Source organism: Drosophila miranda, chromosome 2 (genome assembly GCF_003369915.1).
Source record: "Drosophila miranda strain MSH22 chromosome 2, D.miranda_PacBio2.1, whole genome shotgun sequence".
Classification (NCBI taxonomy): Eukaryota; Metazoa; Arthropoda; class Insecta; order Diptera; family Drosophilidae; genus Drosophila; species Drosophila miranda.
The window spans coordinates 12,465,741-12,487,204 of record NC_046675.1 but is presented as its reverse complement, the minus strand read 5'-3'; the positions used below and the strand labels follow the sequence as shown (position 1 = coordinate 12,487,204).

Sequence of the window (21,464 nt, the reverse complement as noted above, 5' to 3'; positions counted from 1 at the left end):
TTAGTTTTATTCGATTGGTTATTCATCTACAGTTGAATTTGAAATTGAATTTCGTTTCTATGATCAAGACATTGTCCAAGTCTACAGCTCAAAGGTTTACTTACATTATCTAGCTCTTTGCTGGTGTAATAAAACAGTCTGTCTGGCTGATTACAGAAATGAGCTACTTAGCAACCGGCACAGACAATAGCGAGCCGCTAAATTGAATTTAACGCTGTCTGGCACGGCAGACTCGGACTCGGACTCGGGACTTGCGGGCACAACGACCTGAACGCCTCCGCAATTATTATGTTGAACTGCAGTTTGGACTCGATTCGGCTCTTTCGTCACTTGTTCTAAATTAGCGCCATATGATTCGATAGTTGATCAGGCGATTACTGCCTATAAAATTACGATCGCTGCTGAGATAGACGACGACAAGTGATTCACATGCTTGGAGTTCCTAATTTAAACACACGTAGGTCTATGTGGTAGTATAATCCGGTTGAACTTTGGAACTCGTTCAGAGCTTTCTATAATGGCATGTTCATGATAAGGCATTGGAAAAATGTCGAGGTGCACGGTGTGTTTGTGCATATAGAAAGAGCGAGCGTCCTTATCGCGCGCGCGAGTGTTAAGGGTCAAAACGAACATGATGCGAGTGGAGTGGTGTCCAGAAAGTGGACGACTACGATTTAGTCTGAATACACATCCCGTACCGCTTAAAAGGGAGGCGCGATCGGTGCGAGCAACTTAGAACGCGACGTGATTTTGGGAATTCAAATACAAGCACGAGTCGATCGAAGAGTGGAAGCAGTAGCAATTTAGCTTGTGCCCGGAACAGTTCATTTACTAAGCGACTCTTATACACCCTTCTCACACACAAATGGGTTAGTGTTAGTGGCACGCGTTGCATAATGTGATCTCCAGTACATAATACCCTTTCATCCTTTTAAAGCAACTGCAACTATCGGCGGCAGTGGACTCCACCTAGAGGCCATCGATCGCATTGTCTCCATTCCGTTGGTGGAGTCGAGCGTGAAGCGGGTGGAGAACATCTACGGCAAGGTGAAGAACAACAATCGTTTGTTCTCCTGGTACTTTGAGGCCGCCGAGGCTACCATTTCGGCCGCCTATGGCTCCGTTCAACCGGCCGTGAAGCTCTTTGAGCATCCCCTGAAGCGTATCGACAATGTCATGTGCAAGAGTCTGGACATACTGGAACAGCGTATTCCTCTGGTCTATCTGCCACCCGAAATGGTAAGTACCGGCGACTGGCCTCCGTCCCGCCAATGCGGCTTGATTCGCTTACAAGGCAATTATTTTGGGCTTAAAGATGTATTGGAACACCAAGGAATACATGTCGGATCATCTAGTGCGGCCCGTCCTCAAGCGCGCCGATTCGGTCAAACAAATTGGCACTGCTGTGCTGGAGAGTCCCCTCACCACCTATGCGGCGGATCGCATCGATGGAGCCTTCACAGCCGGCGACAAATTCGTGGACAAATATCTGGTGCCCATTGGCACGGGCCAGGATCAGACAGACGGTGAGTAACCTTGAGACAAGGTGCACTCATCTCACGCTCTGCTGTGGCTGATGCTGCTCAGCTCAGCTCAGCACGGCTCGGCTCATAGTTTATTTTTAAATTCCAACGTTGCGATGGCGATGGCGTTGTCGGGCGCTAGCCGAGGAGGTTATCTCTTGTGAATTATTGGAGTCACGAGATAAGCGGAGGCTCAGGTCCGCTCAAGTCGCTGTTACACAAAACACATCTACAAATAATGGGGATTCAAAATGGTATTATAATTTTGAATATATCCGCTTTGCAGCCCCGCAAGAGGATGATAACGGAGCGGCACTCAATGAGAAGGGGGCCATCAAGGCGATCCACCACGGTCAACGATTCTCCCGCAAGCTGAAGCGCCGCCTCACACAAAGAACGATCGCCGAGGCCCGCGCCCTGAAGAAACAAAGCAAAGAGGCCATCCATGTGCTCATCTATGCTGTTGAATTGGTCAGTAAAAGGAGTGCCTTCCAAGTAGACCACATGCCTAATAGCTCTTGAACATTCCTACAGATTGCCACGGATCCAAAACAGGCCATGCAAAAGGCTAGGGAACTGTGGACATATCTCAGCGCAGATGAGCCCGAGAACCAGGCGAGGCCAACCACCCTGGAGCAGTTGATTGTGCTCCTCACAAGGGAATCGGCCAGAAGAGTAGTGCATTTGGTGAACTTCAGTGCCACTGTAGCATCCAACATTCCCAGGTGAGTGTTCTAAGATATTTCATTACTGATTCCCCACTAATCTGGCACTTGATTTCCACAGAAACCTGGCACACACCACCACAGAAGTGGCCCACCAAATCGTATATATTAACCATCGCATTATCACAATATCCCGACTGGACAAGGTGAAGACCCTGTCCAAGGAGGAGGCTGAATCTCTATTAAAGCGCGCACTGGCGTTCTACGGCAGTCTGCAGGGCCTGACCAACAGTTATCTGGTGAGAACGACTAGACCACTTCCCTCGATTACTTTACTGACTAGCAAATTGCATTTCCAGGAGCGTGTGGCCAACTTTCTGTCCGGACGCATTGAGGCCGAGAAGGTGACGGGCACCGACAGCGCCACAACCAATCACAGATCCTCGAGGAGGCGACAGGACAACAACACAAACAATTACTCAGCGGCCCACAACAACATAAATGGTGTCTACTAGGAAATCGAGTTTTTTATTGTAATCGTATTCTTATGTCTTATAATAGAGTTTTGCTTTTGTCTGCACATCCGCACAAGTCATTAAACGATTTTTTTACACTTACACAAAAGCGAGCATTATTGGTATTGGTCACTTAAACAAATGCTCCTTATAGTACTTCAGTTCTTGAATGCTCTCCATGATGTCGTCGAGGCTGCGGTGAGCAAAGACCTTGCGCGGCGCTGCTTTGGCGATGTCGGGGTACCATCTCTTGGCCAGCTCCTTGATGGTGGAAACGTCCACAATTCGATAGTGTAAATATTCGTTGACGGGCGACATGTATTTCCTGATAAAGAGCCGATCCATGTAGACAGAGTTGCCGGCAAGGAGACACTTGCCCTTGGGGATGTTTTTCTGCAGGTAGGACATCACTAGATCCCCCGCCTTGTCGGGAGTTACATCAGAGCTCCGGCAACGGTCGATCAGGCCAGACTCGTAGTGGCGTTTCATGCACCATGCGTTCATGTTTTTGTAGACATCCTCTGGGTAGTTGATGGCAAAGCAGGGTCCCTCGGACTTGATGTTGAGATCCTTGTCGGTGATGATGCAGGAAACCTCCAGTATTTTGTCCGTATCTACGTCGAGGCCGGTCATCTCCAGATCCATCCAAACAAGATCCGTCTCGACATCGGCCACACTTTTACTTGTGCTCATTTTTCGGTCTTGATTTGTTGCACGCCTACTTTGTATCTGTATGAGCCTACCGCCCACAAATAGTCCTAGGCGTTTTAGTTCAAGGAGCATTAAAAATTGTGTATAAATTTTTCAACAGGTAATCACCAACCATGTGATTGTGCGCTCTTCCCTCACAACGATAGTTGCAGCAATCGATAGAATATCTCACATCACTAGAAATTAACAACACTGCCCTGGTACAGACAGCGTTTTTATCAAAAAGTAAATTTTATTGTTTGGGGAAAGCGGAAACGTATAGACATAGAAATTTAGGAGAAAGGAAAGTCAAAAACAATGTCCTCCGCATCAGCCAGAGACCAGCCCAGCACATCAAAGGAATCGTTCGAGGACTTCTACACCGAAGTAAGTTTAAGATGGCAATGCCAGCGCAATACCAGGTTGTGGTTGTGGGGCCCTCCCATAACAGCCAACACACAACACAATTATTATTTCACTGTACACATAAATAAACGATTTTGTGACTATATTCGCAGGTGAAAGAAATTGAAAAACGCGATTCTGTACTAACTCCTACTCAACAAATTGATCGTTTACTTCGTCCAGGTTCCACATACTTCAATCTTAACCCATTCGAAGTGCTCCAAATCGAACCAGAGGTCGAGGTGGCCGATATAAAAAAGCGCTACCGCACCTTGTCCATTCTGGTCCATCCGGATAAGAATCACGATAACCAGGAGCGCGCCCAACTGGCATTCGACATTGTATCGCGTTCCTGGAAAATCTTGGAGAATGAATTGTCGCGAAAAAAGTGCCTGGAGGTCTATGAGGAGGCCAAGGGACGAACAGATAAAATGGTTTGCCACATGACACATGACCCATAACAGAGACTGAGATATTCTTAATCGTATTCTGATTTTCAGATCGCAGAGAAACGCAAAAAGCTTAAAAAGGAGGGCCGACCCATGGAGCCCATACCAGAGGATGATCCCACGAAATACAAGCATGCCATTTACGTAATGGTGATGAAACTGTTTGCCGATATGGAGCGACGCCGCCAGAAACTGGACCAGCGCGACCAGGAGGAGCGCAAGCGAAAGCGGGAAACCGAAATCGAGGAGGAGGAACGCATCAAATCGGACCGCGAGTGGCAGCAAAACTTCGAAGAGTCCCGTCAGAGCCGCGTGAACAGCTGGCACGACTTCCAGTCGGGCACGAGCAAATCAAAGAAGACTAAAAAACAGAAGCACATGACTGGCATGATGGTGCCGCCCAAATTCAAGCCAGAATCACGATGAAATTGCTCTTCCAGCGCGACGATGTTATATCGTTTATTTCCATCGCTCCCCGTCGCCGCATCGCGTCGCGTCGCGCTGTTTGAATGTTGCATCCACAAATATTTTTACACTTTTATAAGTCTCCCATTTGGAATTGTAATTGACACATGTGCATGATAAATAGTTTTATAAGAAATCAGATTCCTTGTCTTGCCTCTCGAATCCGGGCCATGCCCCACATCCCATTACACATTACAGTTCCGTGTACAGGCTGGCAGTGAAGACAATGTCTCGCTTGATAGCCGCCGAGGCCTCCTCCATTTTGGCCTGCATGCCGGGATTGCCAATGCGTATGGCCGCCGTCTTAACGTCGCGCAGCGTCTCGTCCAGCTGCTGGATGCAGCGCACAATGATGCCCTCCTGCACTTCGGTCAGTTTCATGATCTCGGCAAAAGGCTGAAAGAATAACCGAGGGCAACCAATAAGAAGCACTAACAATTTTCAAACGCTTCTTACCTTATTTCTGGCCCACTCATAAACCACCTCGAGCAGGCCAAAGTTTAGGCGACTCTCGGATTCAGTGGACGCCTGGAAACGCTGCTCCTCGGCTAGAATTTTATCACTGATCTGCTCAAAGGCAGCCACGCATTCTTTTAAGGCCTCAGGTATGACTGGCTCGCCCTGGATCTTGGCCTGAAACACCAGACCCGACAGCAGGGCAGCAATCTCTGCGGGCTCGAGATCATTGAACATGTTGCAGAGTATCAGTTCGGTGATCAGCAGCTCGTTCTGGCCCATTTCGCAGGCCACTTTGCCCTTGAGCGTCACCTCGTTCTGCTCATCGATGTAGTTGAGGGCGTGCAGGACCTTCAGCTTGTTGCAGTAGTCCGGATAGAGGGACAGATTCTTGGCCGAGTTCTTGAAGCGCAGCTCCTCGATGTGTAGCTCCAGCATTCGTCGCTCATAGACCTTGGCGAACTCCTGCTCGAGTCCGGCGATATTGGTGTGGGGCAGCAGGTCGGCCACCTGGCGCCCCAACTGCTCGACAGACTGGAGCAGGTCCACCTCGGTGTCCGCATTCACATTGATCTCCTTCGCCAAGTTGATGAACTTGATGCTGTCTACATTGGCGATATAGTTCTCATTGAGCTGATGCAGATCGGAGACTGCCTTCACCACCGTGGCTCCCGGTGGTGTGTCCTTGAAGCGCTCCAGCTGCCGCTGTTCCCAGTTGCGTATCACGACATCTGCGTCCACCTTGAACGTAGACTTGGTGATGCTCACAATGTCAATGGCCTTGATGTCGAGCACAGTATGACCGCCAATCCCCTCCGGCTGGAAGAACTTGTTTTTGGGCGTCAGCGAGAGTATTTTGTAGTAGAACTCTCCGCGATTGACCAGTTCGATCTCCTTGGCCTTGAACTGATGATCCAAGACGAGCACTTTATACATGGTGTCCTTGCCCAGCACGGACTTGATGTTCAGGAGGATACCCAGCTTGTTGTAGTGCTTGCCCTGCGTGATGACAATCACGCGACCCACCTTCAGTTCCTTCTGGATTTTGGCCTGGGTAACGATGAATTTCTGCAAAAGATCAGGCATTAAATAAGCGACACTCCCACTCCCACTCCCACTCATGAACAACCATAACGCGATGCTTTTCCTTCCAGTAGTGAATGGACTTGTCGTAGAACTGGACCAGCGGCTGCAGATGCTCCCCCAGGGTGGGCAGCATGGCAAACTTATCCTCAGCTATGCGCAGCTGCTTCTGCTGCGTTGGGAGCTGGAGTTTCTGGTTGAACTCCTTGAAGCTGAACTGCATGATGTCCTCCACCTTGATGCTCTCGAGGCGCAGGCAGGTGAGGATGACGGCATACCGGAGGATGAACTGTGATTGCAGCTTCTCGGGTAGGCCGAGTATCATCGGCCGCAGCTCCATCGAGGGCGGCACATCCCCCTTGCACAGGACGATCACGGTGCCGGTCTCATCGTGCCCACGGCGACCGGCTCGACCAGCCATCTGTATGTACTCGCCCGGCTTGAGATTGCGCACCTCCAGGCCGTCGAATTTCTTGTGCGAATCAAAAACCACGGTGCGGGCGGGCATGTTGACGCCCATCGAGAAGGTTTCGGTGGCAAAGAGCAGCTTGACCAGACCATTCTGGAACAGCATCTCCACAATCTCCTTGAGTATTGGCAGAATGCCACTGTGATGGACACCAATGCCCCGCTCTAGGGCATCCTTAAGCACCATAACCTGGGGAATGCTGCGATCCGGTGGCTTCAGCTTGGCCAGACACTGCAGGAAGAACTTCTGCACGGCTCCCTTCTCCTTCTCCGTGTTAAGGTCCACCGACTGGAGGGCGGCCACATTGGTATCGCATCGATTGCGCGACAGCGTGAAGGCCACCACCGGCATGTTGTTGTTGCGCTTGAGGAAATCAATCAGTCCTATCCACGTGTACTGCTCCTGCTTAGCATTCACATAGTTCTTGGACCCGCTGGCGCCGGCTCCGCTCTTGGATTTGCCCTGCATCTCCTTTTTGCGCTCGACGGCCTTCTCGTAGTTGCCCTGCAGATACCTGCCATTGGCGTCGACCAGCAGGAATATGTCGTCGCGGCTCTTGCCACCCGCTCCCGTGTAGAGGAAGTGCTGCAGCGGCACCGGACGCTTCAGAGTGCTGATCACATAGACCTTTCGCTTCTTGGTGCTGCCCACCCAGTCGGCCAGTTCCATGGTGTTGGGAACTGTCGCGCTCAGCATGATGATGTTGACATGGTCGGGCAGCAGGATGATCACCTCCTCCCAGACATGGCCGCGCTCCGGGTTGTTGATGTAGTGCACCTCATCGAAGATCACGTACTCCAGGTCGCGGGTGATGTCGCTGCCGCAGTAGAGCATCGAGCGCAGGATCTCGGTGGTCATGATAAGGCAGGAGGCGGTCGGCTCGATCTGCAGATCGCCCGTTATCAGGCCCACATCCTTGAAGGTCTTGCGAAAGTCGCGGTACTTCTGATTCGAGAGCGCCTTGATGGGCGACGTGTAAATGGTGCGCGTCAGATCCCGCTTGGACAGGGCGATGGCATACTCGGCCACCACCGTCTTGCCGGCCGATGTGTGGGCCGCCACAAACACATACTGCCGCTGCTCCAGCTTAAGGATCGCCTGCTTCTGGAAGACATCCAGCTCGAAGGGGAAATCCATTGCGGGACAGGGTATCTGCTCCTTGAAGTCGCTGATCGGCTGGCTAATGTCCACCATTTCCGCCCAATCACTGCTGAAGGTCTTCGCAGTAGTCGAGATATTCAGGACCGGCTTGAGGTCCGCTTTCATAATCTGGTCGTCCACATCCTGGAACTCGGTGGAGGAGGAGGGAAACTTCAGATCCACCTGCGGTCCCTTGGCGGCCTTATTCTCACTTCGCGTCATCTGCATCCATTCCTGTACATCCAGATCCTGCTCCAGATTGTCCAGCAGATCCACGGTCTTTGCAGCTCCAGTCTTTGGAGCTCCTGCATCGCCTGCCTGAGTCTGGGCGAAATCATGGCCTGAGGCAAAGCCCGGCGGCACCGTCAGGAGATTATCTCCAAAATCAAAGCTGTCAACTTCCAAGGCGGCTATCTGCTGCCGCTGCTCATCAAAGCCGCCCGGCCAGAAGGGATAGTTCATGTGGGATCCACGCGTCGCCTCCTCCAGCAGACCCGGCTCCCGTTGCATGGACATTGAATTGTTGGCATTGGCCTCCACATCCTCGAGATCCACCTCCACGAACTCAAGAATCTCACCGCTCAGGTCCCGCCGAGGCATCAGCTTGGTGCTTCCCGAGCATTTTGGGACACTCAACAGGCGCATCGGATCGATCTGCCGTGGCAGCACCTCGGGCAGGGGATCATGGATGGATATGTCCGGCCGTAGTATATAGTTAAGCAGCTTCTCAAAGTTGTCCTCCCCGCAAATCTCGCCCATTTTTGTTAATCCAATTGTTTGGTTTTTTTTTGTTTGACGATAAAATATACCGTCCGACCCTCGGAAATATACCGTCTCATTATTAAAACATACCGTAAATATACTAACGCATTTAAGTTTTTCTACACATATTCCTCGTTTTTGATATTCCGTCAAATATTACTGGCTAGATAGAACCCTCAGCCCTGCCCACATAATTTTATCCGAATTATGAATCAATTTTCTACCTGACTGGCATATTTTAAATACTTGCTTTTATGGGACTTTGTCCAAAAAGGTCAAACAAATAAAACGTAAGAGTAAAATCGTTCCTACTTCTCAATTTAGATATTCCGTTAAATAATGCTGACTAACTGAAATCCTTAGCTCTTCCCACATATTTTAGGTCATTTACGAACAAATTTTCTACAAGCTACATTTAGGTACTCATTTTGATTATATTGTGTCTAAAACAAGGTTTAAAAAAAAGGTCAACAAAAAAAAAGAGGCAACGTAAGTTTGTATGGAATGTCACGTCATTTCTTAGTAGTAGCTTATCAACTGGAGTATGGGCCTTGCATACCCTATTTTGTTGCTATGTTTTAGACATATTCATGCATATGATTAGTATCTTGTATATACATAGACATATCTCGATCCCAATACGTATTCTTGGTCTCTGTAAGATACAACAAGCCCTATTTCTTGCGGAACACCTCCACCTTCAGGGGGTGACACTTCTCGTCGGGCACCTCGGCACCCACCGGTATGGAGACATCCCCTTGGGGACAGGCACTCAGAGCCACCAGCAGATTCATGTCAGCCACAAACTCGATAAAATCGCCTCTGCGGGCTGGACTCGGCTTACAGAAGTACTGCTGTGTGTCTTTGGTGAAGCCAGTGCACATGAAGATGTTCCACACGTCATGGACATCCTGCTCGGTCAGGCCGCGCTCCTCCGCCACGGCCTTCACTAGCGAACTATGGCAGCTGCCGACGCGATCTTGGCCCGTTATCAGCTTGTAGGTGTAATCATCACAGCGCGTTCCGATTACATCATGCAGAGAGGCACCGTCTTCGTCGATGCCATAGTTAGCCAGAGAATCGAACACAAACGTGGCCATGGGACGCAGGTGGGGCAGGCAGCTCCACAGGCGATCGTACACCTTCAGGTGGGAGGAGTGCAGCTGACGCGTCTTGCCCGAGTAGAAGCGCTCCTGCGTGTTCTCTAGATTCCAAAAGTTCAAATCGCCCACTTGCGAGCCCTCGTGGACAGTGATACGGCACAGATCGCCCTCCTGCATGGTCCAGGTGCGGGCCTCTCGCTTCGGCACTACCAGTGTCTGGACTGTTTCTCCGGTGATGGCCAGGAAGCGTTTATCCTAGATCAACAGAGATCGTGTTAGCTTTCTCCGGACTGGACTCCGGACTCCGTGTGGGTTGCAAACTCACATCGTATTCCTTATGAGAAACAACGGATGCCCTGGGCTTGTCGTAGCACACGACAGGCGTGTGTTTATCGAAAGAGCGGGGCTTGAAGTCACGTCCACACCAAGGGGCTGGCACAGTTGGGCTGGCCATTGCTTCTGGGAATAGTTTTTTAATTCGATGCAGGTGCTCGATTGCCACACCTCCCACTCCCACTTTGGCTATCGATCTAATGATCTGGTATCGGATTTGAAAAATGGAGCGGCGGCCACCATCGATAGTCGCGATTTTTTTATAGATCGATGGTTTATTTCGACGATCGTTTGAGAGAAAGTAGAAGTAGGCAATGCAACCAGGGTTGGATCAGCGAAATGCTTCTCAGGACACAGATTCGCTTCAATACTTCAATTATTTAAAAATTATTCGATTGAATCTCGATGTATCGGTGGTTTTTTCGATCAGATTTTGCTATCGATAGACAATAGAATGATAAGATATGATAGGAAAGCTCTTATCGGTTTTAAAAAACGCAAACGCACGGTCGCGCTTTTAGTGTGTACAAACAATCAAATCAATTTTATTGTTTACCAAAAAATGTCTATTCTAAAAGTAGTCAGACGATCGGAAATTGGAAATATAATCGAATTAACAAAATAACATAGACATTCATAATAACTCTGATGTGTGTTTGTGATCTGATCTTTCTGTTGACGAAACGCTTTCCTTAGCTCGAAACCTTACTCTAGTTCTTGCTTTGTGTTTTTTTAGGTAGATTCTAATCAACGTTAATTATATATAGACTTACTTTCGATCTTATATTGTATTTTCGTGCTTTTCCGCGTGGCCTAGTGTTTATGCTCCAGATCTTCGAGCAGCTCGTCCAGCAGCGTGCGCAGCTCTTTCGAGAGGGACTCCTGTGGCATTGGCAGCCGTTCGAGTGCCACTTTCAGCACGGCGGAAGACTGCATTTGTGAGCTGACAATGCACATGCCTTGCACCAGACAGTTGAGGCTCTGCGAGATCTCCGTCTGGCACAGACGATGCTTGGCCGTGGGACACGGTAGCAGACTGATGCGCGAACAGAGTTCGCTCAGCTGCGGCTTCAGGTTCTCCCAGCGCGCCTTGATGTCCTCAATGTTCTGCACGTTCCGTATCTGTTTGAACTTGGAACTGATGTCGATAAAGTCCAGGAATATCTGTCCCTGATTGGCCCAGTTCGGCACTCGGATGCCGCTGCTGCAGCCCTCGGTGTCCTCGAACTGGATGAGCAGACGGTGCAAATAATCCGTTTGACCTGTAAAACACAATCATGCCCAAAATGAGACTGCTACATCGGTGATGTCTGTTCTATGACACTTACCATTAATTAAGGCATCGGGCGCAATGTGCTCGAAGATGATCTCGTGTGCCTCCGCCCAGTGCTTGGCCTTTAGCAGATGCTTCGCCTGCAGATGCCGCTTGCCCAAAGAACCGGCGCGCACAGCCTTGGCATAGTCCACCCAGGACTTGGGCACACCCAGCTGCTCTACGATGAAGCGCTCCTCGTCGTTGTGTGCCGCCTGGGCCAATACGCTCACGTTACGCAGCAACATCTGTTGCACGGCTCTCTCTCGACGGTGACGGCTCTCGATGTGCAGCAACACAAAGATGCCCCACTGCCAGAGGCCCTCGTTCTCCAACTGGCTGGCAAAGTCCACCGTCAGCTGGGCTTCGGTCAGGCGCGAGCAGTGGCGATAACCGAGCGCCCACAGGGTCTGCAGCAGCAGCCAACTGTTGGATAAAGGGTGTTATAAGGATCATTAAAGGGAGTCGAGTGTCTACCTTAAACGAAAGTCCATGGGATCGACTGTGTGGGTTATGGGATTCAGTGTCTCCTCCAGCGGATGCATTCGCTTCGAATACAGCTGCAGGAGATGGTAGCGCAAGTCGTATACAGGTTTCTTTCTCTCTTCAGCGGTGGGTACTCCCTTGTAGGTGGGGCTGGGCGGCTCTGCGTAGCACTCCTCGGACTGGAAGGCCTTGTCGTACTCGATTAGGGCGTCCGTAATGGAAGACGTGGGCTCCCTGAAGTACCACAACTCCATGCCCACCACCGTCAGCCAGCTGTTGTCCGCCATCAGGTTGATGACCCCCTGGGAGGACTGCATCATATTGACACCCGCGGCCATCATGAACATCTTGAGGCGGTTCAGGTGGATGTATTTATCCGATTTACTCTGCTGCCAGGCGAACAGTTGCTCCTCCAAAAGCATGCGAACGACGGCACCAGATCCCAGCTGAGCGAGTGTCAGAGCCAGGTGGGCATCGTCGTAGTTGAGGGCCAGATCGCAAGCCTCGCTCACGCGATGGCAGCTGAGCAGATCTATCATGTGGTCCAGATAGGTGTGGCTGCTGACCTTTTTGGTCAGCAGATCTCTGCCCACGAGGGTGTTCTCCAGCCACTCGGAGAAAAGGTTGCGTCGACACATGACCGTGTGGTGACTGTTCGCGTCGTTCGAATCATCCGAGAGCTCTTCGTGTCGCCCCCATAGGGCGTATAGCAGGGACCACACTGACACCCCGTACTCCTCCAGGGCTCCCAGGTTCCGCAGTTTGACGGCTTCTCTCAGGTGCTTGGCAATCAGCAATATTGTGTCTAAAACAAGGTTTAAAAAAAAGGTCAACAAAAAAACAGTGGCAACGTAAGTTTGTATGGAATGTCACGTCATTTCTTAGTAGCAGCTTATCAACTGGAGTATGGGCCTTGCATACCCTATTTTGTTGCTATGTTTTAGACATATTCATGCATATGATTAGTATCTTGTATATACATAGACATATCTCGATCCCAATACGTATTCTTGGTCTCTGTAAGATACAACAAGCCCTATTTCTTGCGGAACACCTCCACCTTCAGGGGGTGACACTTCTCGTCGGGCACCTCGGCACCCACCGGTATGGAGACATCCCCTTGGGGACAGGCACTCAGAGCCACCAGCAGATTCATGTCAGCCACAAACTCGATAAAATCGCCTCTGCGGGCTGGACTCGGCTTACAGAAGTACTGCTGTGTGTCTTTGGTGAAGCCAGTGCACATGAAGATGTTCCACACGTCATGGACATCCTGCTCGGTCAGGCCGCGCTCCTCCGCCACGGCCTTCACTAGCGAACTATGGCAGCTGCCGACGCGATCTTGGCCCGTTATCAGCTTGTAGGTGTAATCATCACAGCGCGTTCCGATTACATCATGCAGAGAGGCACCGTCTTCGTCGATGCCATAGTTAGCCAGAGAATCGAACACAAACGTGGCCATGGGACGCAGGTGGGGCAGGCAGCTCCACAGGCGATCGTACACCTTCAGGTGGGAGGAGTGCAGCTGACGCGTCTTGCCCGAGTAGAAGCGCTCCTGCGTGTTCTCTAGATTCCAAAAGTTCAAATCGCCCACTTGCGAGCCCTCGTGGACAGTGATACGGCACAGATCGCCCTCCTGCATGGTCCAGGTGCGGGCCTCTCGCTTCGGCACTACCAGTGTCTGGACTGTTTCTCCGGTGATGGCCAGGAAGCGTTTATCCTAGATCAACAGAGATCGTGTTAGCTTTCTCCGGACTGGACTCCGGACTCCGGGTGGGTTGCAAACTCACATCGTATTCCTTATGAGAAACAACGGATGCCCTGGGCTTGTCGTAGCACACGACAGGCGTGTGTTTATCGAAAGAGCGGGGCTTGAAGTCACGTCCACACCAAGGGGCTGGCACAGTTGGGCTGGCCATTGCTTCTGGGAATAGTTTTTTAATTCGATGCAGGTGCTCGATTGCCACACCTCCCACTCCCACTTTGGCTATCGATCTAATGATCTGGTATCGGATTTGAAAAATGGAGCGGCGGCCACCATCGATAGTCGCGATTTTTTTATAGATCGATGGTTTATTTCGACGATCGTTTGAGAGAAAGTAGAAGTAGGCAATGCAACCAGGGTTGGATCAGCGAAATGCTTCTCAGGACACAGATTAGCTTCAATACTTCAATTATTTAAAAATTATTCGATTGAATCTCGATGTATCGGTGGTTTTTTCGATCAGATTTTGCTATCGATAGACAATAGAATGATAAGATATGGTAGGAAAGCTCTTATCGGTTTTAAAAAACGCAAACGCACGGTCGCGCGTTTAGTGTGTACAAACAATCAAATCAATTTTATTGTTTACCAAAAAATGTCTATTCTAAAAGTAGTCAGACGATCGGAAATTGGAAATATAATCGAATTAACAAAATAACATAGACATTCATAATAACTCTGATGTGTGTTTGTGATCTGATCTTTCTGTTGACGAAACGCTTTCCTTAGCTCGAAACCTTACTCTAGTTCTTGCTTTGTGTTTTTTTAGGTAGATTCTAATCAACGTTAATTATATATAGACTTACTTTCGATCTTATATTGTATTTTCGTGCTTTTCCGCGTGGCCTAGTGTTTATGCTCCAGATCTTCGAGCAGCTCGTCCAGCAGCGTGCGCAGCTCTTTCGAGAGGGACTCCTGTGGCATTGGCAGCCGTTCGAGTGCCACTTTCAGCACGGCGGAAGACTGCATTTGTGGGCTGACAATGCACATGCCTTGCACCAGACAGTTGAGGCTCTGCGAGATTTCCGTCTGGCACAGACGATGCTTGGCCGTGGGACACGGTAGCAGACTGATGCGCGAACAGAGTTCGCTCAGCTGCGGCTTCAGGTTCTCCCAGCGCGCCTTGATGTCCTCAATGTTCTGCACGTTCCGTATCTGTTTGAACTTGGAACTGATGTCGATAAAGTCCAGGAATATCTGTCCCTGATTGGCCCAGTTCGGCACTCGTATGCCGCTGCTGCAGCCCTCGGTGTCCTCGAACTGGATGAGCAGACGGTGCAAATAATCCGTTTGACCTGTAAAACACAATCATGCCCAAAATGAGACTGCTACATCGGTGATGTCTGTTCTATGACACTTACCATTAATTAAGGCATCGGGCGCAATGTGCTCGAAGATGATCTCGTGTGCCTCCGCCCAGTGCTTGGCCTTTAGCAGATGCTTCGCCTGCAGATGCCGCTTGCCCAAAGAACCGGCGCGCACAGCCTTGGCATAGTCCACCCAGGACTTGGGCACACCCAGCTGCTCTACGATGAAGCGCTCCTCGTCGTTGTGTGCCGCCTGGGCCAATACGCTCACGTTACGCAGCAACATCTGTTGCACGGCTCTCTCTCGACGGTGACGGCTTTCGATGTGCAGCAACACAAAGATGCCCCACTGCCAGAGGTCCTCGTTCTCCAACTGGCTGGCAAAGTCCACCGTCAGCTGGGCTTCGGTCAGGCGCGAGCAGTGGCGATAACCGAGCGCCCACAGGGTCTGCAGCAGCAGCCAACTGTTGGATAAAGGGTGTTATAAGGATCATTAAAGGGAGTCGAGTGTCTACCTTAAACGAAAGTCCATGGGATCGACTGTGTGGGTTATGGGATTCAGTGTCTCCTCCAGCGGATGCATTCGCTTCGAATACAGCTGCAGGAGATGGTAGCGCAAGTCGTATACAGGTTTCTTTCTCTCTTCAGCGGTGGGTACTCCCTTGTAGGTGGGGCTGGGCGGCTCTGCGTAGCACTCCTCGGACTGGAAGGCCTTGTCGTACTCGATTAGGGCGTCCGTAATGGAAGACGTGGGCTCCCTGAAGTACCACAACTCCATGCCCACCACCGTCAGCCAGCTGTTGTCCTCCATCAGGTTGATGACCCCCTGGGAGGACTGCATCATATTGACACCCGCGGCCATCATGAACATCTTGAGGCGGTTCAGGTGGATGTATTTATCCGATTTACTCTGCTGCCAGGCGAACAGTTGCTCCTCCAAAAGCATGCGAACGACGGCTCCAGATCCCAGCTGAGCGAGTGTCAGAGCCAGGTGGGCATCGTCGTAGTTGAGGGCCAGATCGCAAGCCTCGCTCACGCGATGGCAGCTGAGCAGATCTATCATGTGGTCCAGATAGGTGTGGCTGCTGACCTTTTTGGTCAGCAGATCTCTGCCCACGAGGGTGTTCTCCAGCCACTCGGAGAAAAGGTTGCGTCGACACATGACCGTGTGGTGACTGTTCGCGTCGTTCGAATCATCCGAGAGCTCTTCGTGTCGCCCCCATAGGGCGTATAGCAGGGACCACACTGACACCCCGTACTCCTCCAGGGCTCCCAGGTTCCGCAGTTTGACGGCTTCTCTCAGGTGATTGGCAATCAGCTGCGTGGCCGTGCCCGCCTGCAGCCAGGGACACTGGCTATCCTCGATCTGCACGGCCGAGCCCTCGGCCAGCTGCACCTCCAAATGGGGCACAATCGTCTGGCGAAAGTTCGCGTGGCCATGCACCATATTGAATTTGCAAAACTGCCACAAAACGGGCGACAAATCATTGGCTGCCCGTGGCATAAAGATCAGAGAGGATAGCGACACGCTGCCATCTAAAAAAACAGGAGGGGCGGTACTATTAATCCACATTTTAGGAGGGGAATCTTCTATGCTTTTGCTACCTTCTATGGCTCGGCGCACATTGTTCACGGTCTGGGGCACCATCAGTGTGTTGTGCGGACCAAAGGTCAGCTTCAAGCTGCGGCCCTTGTAGAAGCCCAGATCGGCCACCCACTTGAGGCGATGCTCGTACAAAAGTGAACGGACGAGCGGCACTGTTGTGCCGAAAACCTTGACAGGCGCCACCTTGGGCTTGCTCACAAACTTAAACGGTCGCACCTTGGAGGGTACCACAAGTGCTGTTGGCTTTGGCTTTTCCGCAAAGATGCTGCCAGTGGCCACCGAAGAGGTCTACATAGGAGGTGGATGGGTTCATTAGTATAGAACTGTACTATTGGATGTGATTTGTGTTTCATCTGTACCTCATCCGACTGCAGCAGACTGGCCACAGAGGCCGATGAGGAGACGGGCAGGCCGGGAGTTGTGTGGCCAAAATCATACGGACTGGAGGATTCAGAGGCTCCCATGTCTGTCCAGGCGTTCGGCCCTGCCTGGGACAAGTGTCGGTGGCGTTGGAAGCGCTTGTTAGTCACTGAAAAACATATAAACATTCATGGGTGATGGGTGATCGGGAAACGACGGGCAATCGCTGCTACCTCTGACTTCATCTTCGAAGGCCTCGTCGTCTACAAACAGCGAGGACTTCATCAGTTGCATTTTGTGTGGCTCATTGCCGGCCATCTCCTTGGCCAGCATGGCTGTGGGGCTGACAATGGTCTGGGGCTGCTGCTGTCGTGGCGACTCAAACATGGAGAAATCCGTCCCGGCGCCAGAAAGACACTGAAAGAATTCTGTGTGTGGCATCGCGCATGAGTTTTAGATGTGATACAAACAAAAGACAGATCAGCTCTCGGGCCACTTACGGGTCTTGTCCAGCAGCATAAACTCGGCCGAATCATCCATGGGCCGGAAACTGTTGCTGGCCACATTCGTGACCAACGCCTTGGGATCCAGCGAGCGGGCGGCATCCTCGGATATCCTCTGGGCATGCCGCAGCGAATTGAGTGTCATCTTATCCTGTCCGGCCTCCTGGGCCCCCGCTGCTCGATGATGTGCCTCGAGGGCCGTCATTTTTGGCTTCTTTGGATCGGTGGGCACTTTGTCGATGCTGCACTCCTCGTCGCTCTCCTCCAGGCCGTACTTGGAGAAATGCTTCACACGGAACACCCAGCTGCCCGTCTCCGGGCGGTACTCGATGAAGCGCGTATCGTTTTTGTCGCACACACGACGCAGCTTTCCCTCCCAGTCCATTTCGATCAGACGCTGGGCATCCTTCACAGCCACATGCTGGGTTTTGTCCACGGGCCACACCTGGTCGAGGGTGACTTGTGCCTCACGATTCAGGCCTTGGTTGATGGCCGGCTTGTTGTCATCGTCGGGATAAATGATGATCTCCTTGTTACGGAAGTGAACTGGAGGGGAACAGAAAGAGGGGGGATTAGCCACGGCTGCTCTGCTCTGATCTCTGCTCTGATCAATCACTTACCAAGCTCATCCAGATTCAGTCCAGCCACATCCATCTCCTTGCCGAAGTACACATTGCCATAGCCCTCGCGTCCGATGGTGAAATTGGGCACCACACAAGACCCATCCTCGGCCAGGTAGGACTTGAGATCATCCAGCGAGGGTATCGTGTAGTAGCCCGCGCGACGCAACACTATGCCCGTGGGATGGGGCTCGAGGTCCGCCTCAGCAGCCGCCTCAATAACCAGTCGGCTGCGATTCAGGGCGGCCTCCTCTTCGTGGGTGCGGTTCGAGAGGGTGCTCTCGTTGCTCGCCTGCTGCTGGTCCGAGAAGGTGTCCCGCTTGGCAATGGCACTGGCCGACTGCGACTGATCCTCGAACGGGTTCTCTGGTATGGTGGACACGGACAGGCGCTGTGTGGAGCAGGGACGATAGGTCTCCAGGGGTTTGCGCGGCACCAGCTCGTTGAGGGTGCTGTTGAGGGGCGACTGCTGCTGGTCCATGCCCGTCTGGATGTTGCGCTGTCGCACCATCTCCAGGTTCTTGGGATGCAGCCAGGACTCGCGGCGACTCGTGTCCTGCTGCTGGTCTCTGCTGTCTCTGGGAGAGCGGGAGCTTCTGGCCGGAGCAGCTGGCGATGGTTCATTGGGAATTGCTCCATTGAAGGACTCTCGACTGGAGCGCCCTACAGCCGCATGGATGCTGTGCGGCCCGCTGCTGTTCACCGAAGAATTCAAGTTTGAGGCTTCGGTTGGCTTGTCCTTGGAATTGATCAAAAGACGCCTGGCATTCGGCCTGATGTTGAAGCCCTCGACACTGGCATCGAACTCTTCGAGACCCTCGAACAAGGACTTGCGGGTGCTGCTGCTCGTGGCCTTCACCTTCAAGGGGACCGGGCTGTCGTGGAGGTTGATCTTGTATTGTTTGTTGTTCATGTCCATCACGGCCTGTTGCGCGGCGGGATTGGTGGCCCTCGTGGCGTCCACACCATTGCCGTTACGCAGGTCCTTGAAGATGGGCGTGTCCCCGTAGGGAGAGGTCACACGGGCCAGGATCTGCTGGTGGATGGGCTGCTGCGATAGCTGCATCATGCCGCCTCCGCCCATCTGCTGCTGGGCCCCCATCCCCATGCCGCCGGCCATCGATGTGTTCCCCCCGAGGCTGGCAAATGCTCCGCCGCCGCCGAGTGAGCCGCCGCCTGTGCCGAAGGCTCCAGTTCCACCACCAAAGAGTCCTCCTCCTCCTCCGACTGGGCCACCCTGCGTCTGGCCACCCAGCGTGGATGTTCCACCGAAAAGGCCGCCTCCCGGCTTGGCTGCGTTCCCAAAGAGCGATCCTCCCGTGTTGCCGGCATTAAAGTTTAGCGGCGCCGCAGCTGTTGCCCCAAAGCCGCCAAATCCCGTGGTGGCTGGCTTGTTCATGCCCCCTGCATTGTTGAAGAGCCCTCCGCCCGCCGCGACGCTGTTGGTCATCCCAAAGTTCCCGAAGCCCGTGTTGGGCGTTGAGGTGGCTCCGAAGGCGGGCGCCGCGAAGCTTGTGGCTGGCTTGGCCCCAAACAGGCCTCCTCCGGCCGTACTGGTGGCCGGCGTACCGAAACCGAACCCTGTGTTGGCCGCCGTTGCAGCTGTGCCCAGGCCGAAGGCCGACTTGTTGGGATCCGCGGCGGGGGTGCTGCCAAAGAGCGACGTCTGCTGCTGCTGTTGTCCTGCCGTCGAGCCGAAGGAGCCGAACCCTGTGTTAGCCTGGCCAAAGGCTGGAGCGGCACTGGTGGCGGGTGCCTGGCCAAACATGCTGGCTCCCTGGCCAAAGGCCGGCTTGGCCCCAAACGGATTCGAGGCATCTGCGGCGGGCTGGGCAAAGGGCGTGCCGGCTGTCGCTCCGAAAGGCTTCTGCAGGAAACTGTTCTGCTGGGCGGGTGCCCCGAAGGCGCTGCTCGTGGCCGGCTGGCCAAAGGCCGATGCCCCGAAGAGACTCTTGTTCTCCTGCCCCACCGACTGGCCAAAGAGTCCCCCACTCGGCTGGACCGTGCTGCCGAACAGCCCCGAGGCCGGGGGCTGGGCGGCCGTGGCCGAACTCCCGAAACCAAAGGCCCCCGCCGGGCTGCCCGCCTGCGGACCCTTGCGCGAACTGAGATAATCCTCCATGCGCAGCTCCTCCAGCGACTTGAGCTCGTACTCCTTCATGGCCGTGATGCAGTGCTGCTTGGTGCTCACACTATTCGGCTGTCCGTTCTTCATCTGCGTGTCTGTGCCCATCGTTGGCTGATACTTGGCCACCGCCGAGCCCGGATTGACGCCGCTGGCCACGGCCCCGGGTTGGGGCTGGGCAAAGGCCGATGCTGTCCCACTGCCAAAGACATTTGTGGTGGTGGGCGCTGCCTGGCCAAAACTCCCAAAAGCCGAGGCGCTGGTGGCGACTGCCGTCTGGCCAAACAGCGACGATGTAGGCTGTGCTGCTGGCGTCTGGCCAAAGGCGGTCATGCCCAGGGTGGCTGGCTTGGCTGCTCCGAATGCCGGTGTTGCTGCCTGGCCAAAGAGCGAGGTGTTGGATGCCGGCGGCGGCGATCCAAATATGTTTGCCGCCTGCTGCGGCTGCGAAAAGGCTGCGAAAAAGCGACAGAATATCAGATTAGTTCAGATGCTACTGCAGAAAAGACTTCGTGCATCGTCTCTAACCTCCAAATGATGTGGGCGCGCCGGCGGTGCTGCCGAACGCGCTGGACGTACTGGCCCCGAACATGCCACCGGCTGGCTGCGCCGGCGTGGCTGCAGCACCAAAGAGCGATGGCTGTGCGGGCTGGGCGGCAAAGGTCGAGGTGTTGCCAAACGCTGGTGCCGCTGGCTTGCCAAAGGCCGACTGCCCGAATGGTGTGGTCGCGGCCGTGTTGCTAAAGCTCCCAAAGCTGGTGGCACTGGGCGTGGTTCCAAACGAGGGTTTCGAGCCGCCAAACATATTTCTTCTTCACTTCACTTGGGTGGCTCCTCAAACAAAGCGTTAACACATGCACCAGCACTAGATGGCTCCTTGGATCGTCGTCAGTGTCGACCGCGCGGGATTTCACAATGCGCTGCAAATTACCAGTTTCCCAACTTGACAATGTGCTGCTCTACGTTTTGCTCGTAAGCCGGTGCTCCGGCGCCGTAAACTATTAACAATAAACACTTGCAAACTGTTTGTTTTGCACAAAATTTACTGGGGGACGCAAAACCAGGGGAAATGGCGCGCCGATTTTTTCACAATGCAAGAAAAATGGTGATGGCACTGATACAGTGTGTTGCGTTTTGTAACGCGCTAGTGTATTTTGTCAAAAATATCGGCGAGAGGAATCACGAGATCCAAATTTTTATTAATGAAAGCATATTTATTACTAAGTTGTAACATTTTATAACATTTATCGCCGCAGTTTCGCTTTTGCAACAATGAGTCTCATTCCATACTCAAACATGTTGCTAATTCCATGCACACATAC

The 21,464-nt window shown here is 52.5% G+C and overlaps 8 protein-coding genes across 10 annotated transcripts; 2 read left to right on the top strand and 6 right to left on the bottom strand.

Annotated features, from left to right (window-relative positions):
- The first annotated feature begins 667 nt into the window (after nucleotides 1-667).
- On the top strand, nucleotides 668-2,805 carry LOC108154674 (lipid storage droplets surface-binding protein 1). 2 transcript variants are annotated; one of them, XM_033388521.1, is made up of 7 exons: nucleotides 668-869; nucleotides 938-1,239; nucleotides 1,295-1,526; nucleotides 1,810-1,994; nucleotides 2,058-2,248; nucleotides 2,310-2,487; nucleotides 2,548-2,802. In XM_033388521.1, exons 1-7 carry the CDS (start codon nucleotides 866-868, stop codon nucleotides 2,701-2,703), a joined length of 1,248 nt encoding a protein of 415 aa, XP_033244412.1. In that variant the 5' UTR covers nucleotides 668-865; the 3' UTR covers nucleotides 2,704-2,802. The 2 variants fall into 2 exon arrangements, with proteins under 2 accessions (XP_033244412.1, XP_033244411.1); XM_033388520.1 differs by lacking the exon at nucleotides 668-869 and having other exon boundaries at nucleotides 1,316-1,526; nucleotides 2,548-2,805.
- LOC108154676 (probable oligoribonuclease) lies at nucleotides 2,698-3,615 on the bottom strand. Its single transcript, XM_017285018.2, has 2 exons — nucleotides 3,527-3,615; nucleotides 2,698-3,461 (listed from the first exon to the last, which is right to left on the bottom strand). Exon 2 carries the CDS (start codon nucleotides 3,394-3,396, stop codon nucleotides 2,833-2,835), a length of 564 nt encoding a protein of 187 aa, XP_017140507.1. The 5' UTR covers nucleotides 3,397-3,461; nucleotides 3,527-3,615; the 3' UTR covers nucleotides 2,698-2,832.
- Nucleotide 3,616: 1 nt separating this feature from the next.
- LOC108154675 (dnaJ homolog subfamily C member 8) lies at nucleotides 3,617-4,851 on the top strand. Its single transcript, XM_017285016.2, has 3 exons — nucleotides 3,617-3,780; nucleotides 3,912-4,232; nucleotides 4,299-4,851. Exons 1-3 carry the CDS (start codon nucleotides 3,712-3,714, stop codon nucleotides 4,671-4,673), a joined length of 765 nt encoding a protein of 254 aa, XP_017140505.1. The 5' UTR covers nucleotides 3,617-3,711; the 3' UTR covers nucleotides 4,674-4,851.
- On the bottom strand, nucleotides 4,823-8,661 carry LOC108154667 (helicase SKI2W). The gene is made up of 3 exons (XM_017285004.2): nucleotides 6,298-8,661; nucleotides 5,169-6,236; nucleotides 4,823-5,108 (listed from the first exon to the last, which is right to left on the bottom strand). Exons 1-3 carry the CDS (start codon nucleotides 8,617-8,619, stop codon nucleotides 4,905-4,907), a joined length of 3,594 nt encoding a protein of 1,197 aa, XP_017140493.1. The 5' UTR covers nucleotides 8,620-8,661; the 3' UTR covers nucleotides 4,823-4,904.
- Nucleotides 8,662-9,036: 375 nt separating this feature from the next.
- LOC108155970 (uncharacterized protein C11D3.03c) lies at nucleotides 9,037-10,263 on the bottom strand. Its single transcript, XM_017287147.2, has 2 exons — nucleotides 10,051-10,263; nucleotides 9,037-9,980 (listed from the first exon to the last, which is right to left on the bottom strand). The coding sequence occupies exons 1-2, from the start codon at nucleotides 10,177-10,179 to the stop codon at nucleotides 9,297-9,299; spliced, it is 813 nt and encodes a 270-aa protein (XP_017142636.1). The 5' UTR covers nucleotides 10,180-10,263; the 3' UTR covers nucleotides 9,037-9,296.
- A 310-nt stretch (nucleotides 10,264-10,573) lies between these two features.
- Nucleotides 10,574-12,775, bottom strand: LOC117186890 (nuclear pore complex protein Nup98-Nup96-like). Its single transcript, XM_033388173.1, has 4 exons — nucleotides 12,757-12,775; nucleotides 11,848-12,661; nucleotides 11,387-11,796; nucleotides 10,574-11,320 (listed from the first exon to the last, which is right to left on the bottom strand). Exons 1-4 carry the CDS (start codon nucleotides 12,773-12,775, stop codon nucleotides 10,872-10,874), a joined length of 1,692 nt encoding a protein of 563 aa, XP_033244064.1. The 3' UTR covers nucleotides 10,574-10,871.
- Nucleotides 12,572-21,254, bottom strand: LOC108155969 (nuclear pore complex protein Nup98-Nup96). 2 transcript variants are annotated; one of them, XM_033388518.1, is made up of 10 exons: nucleotides 20,671-21,254; nucleotides 18,018-20,597; nucleotides 17,395-17,943; nucleotides 17,128-17,322; nucleotides 16,894-17,063; nucleotides 16,534-16,822; nucleotides 15,444-16,464; nucleotides 14,983-15,392; nucleotides 14,428-14,916; nucleotides 12,572-12,661 (listed from the first exon to the last, which is right to left on the bottom strand). In XM_033388518.1, exons 1-9 carry the CDS (start codon nucleotides 20,945-20,947, stop codon nucleotides 14,468-14,470), a joined length of 5,940 nt encoding a protein of 1,979 aa, XP_033244409.1. In that variant the 5' UTR covers nucleotides 20,948-21,254; the 3' UTR covers nucleotides 12,572-12,661; nucleotides 14,428-14,467. The 2 variants fall into 2 exon arrangements, with proteins under 2 accessions (XP_033244409.1, XP_017142635.2); XM_017287146.2 differs by lacking the exon at nucleotides 12,572-12,661 and having other exon boundaries at nucleotides 14,178-14,916.
- Nucleotides 12,728-13,859, bottom strand: LOC117186992 (uncharacterized protein C11D3.03c-like). The gene is made up of 2 exons (XM_033388522.1): nucleotides 13,647-13,859; nucleotides 12,728-13,576 (listed from the first exon to the last, which is right to left on the bottom strand). Exons 1-2 carry the CDS (start codon nucleotides 13,773-13,775, stop codon nucleotides 12,893-12,895), a joined length of 813 nt encoding a protein of 270 aa, XP_033244413.1. The 5' UTR covers nucleotides 13,776-13,859; the 3' UTR covers nucleotides 12,728-12,892.
- Nucleotides 21,255-21,464: the final 210 nt, after the last annotated feature.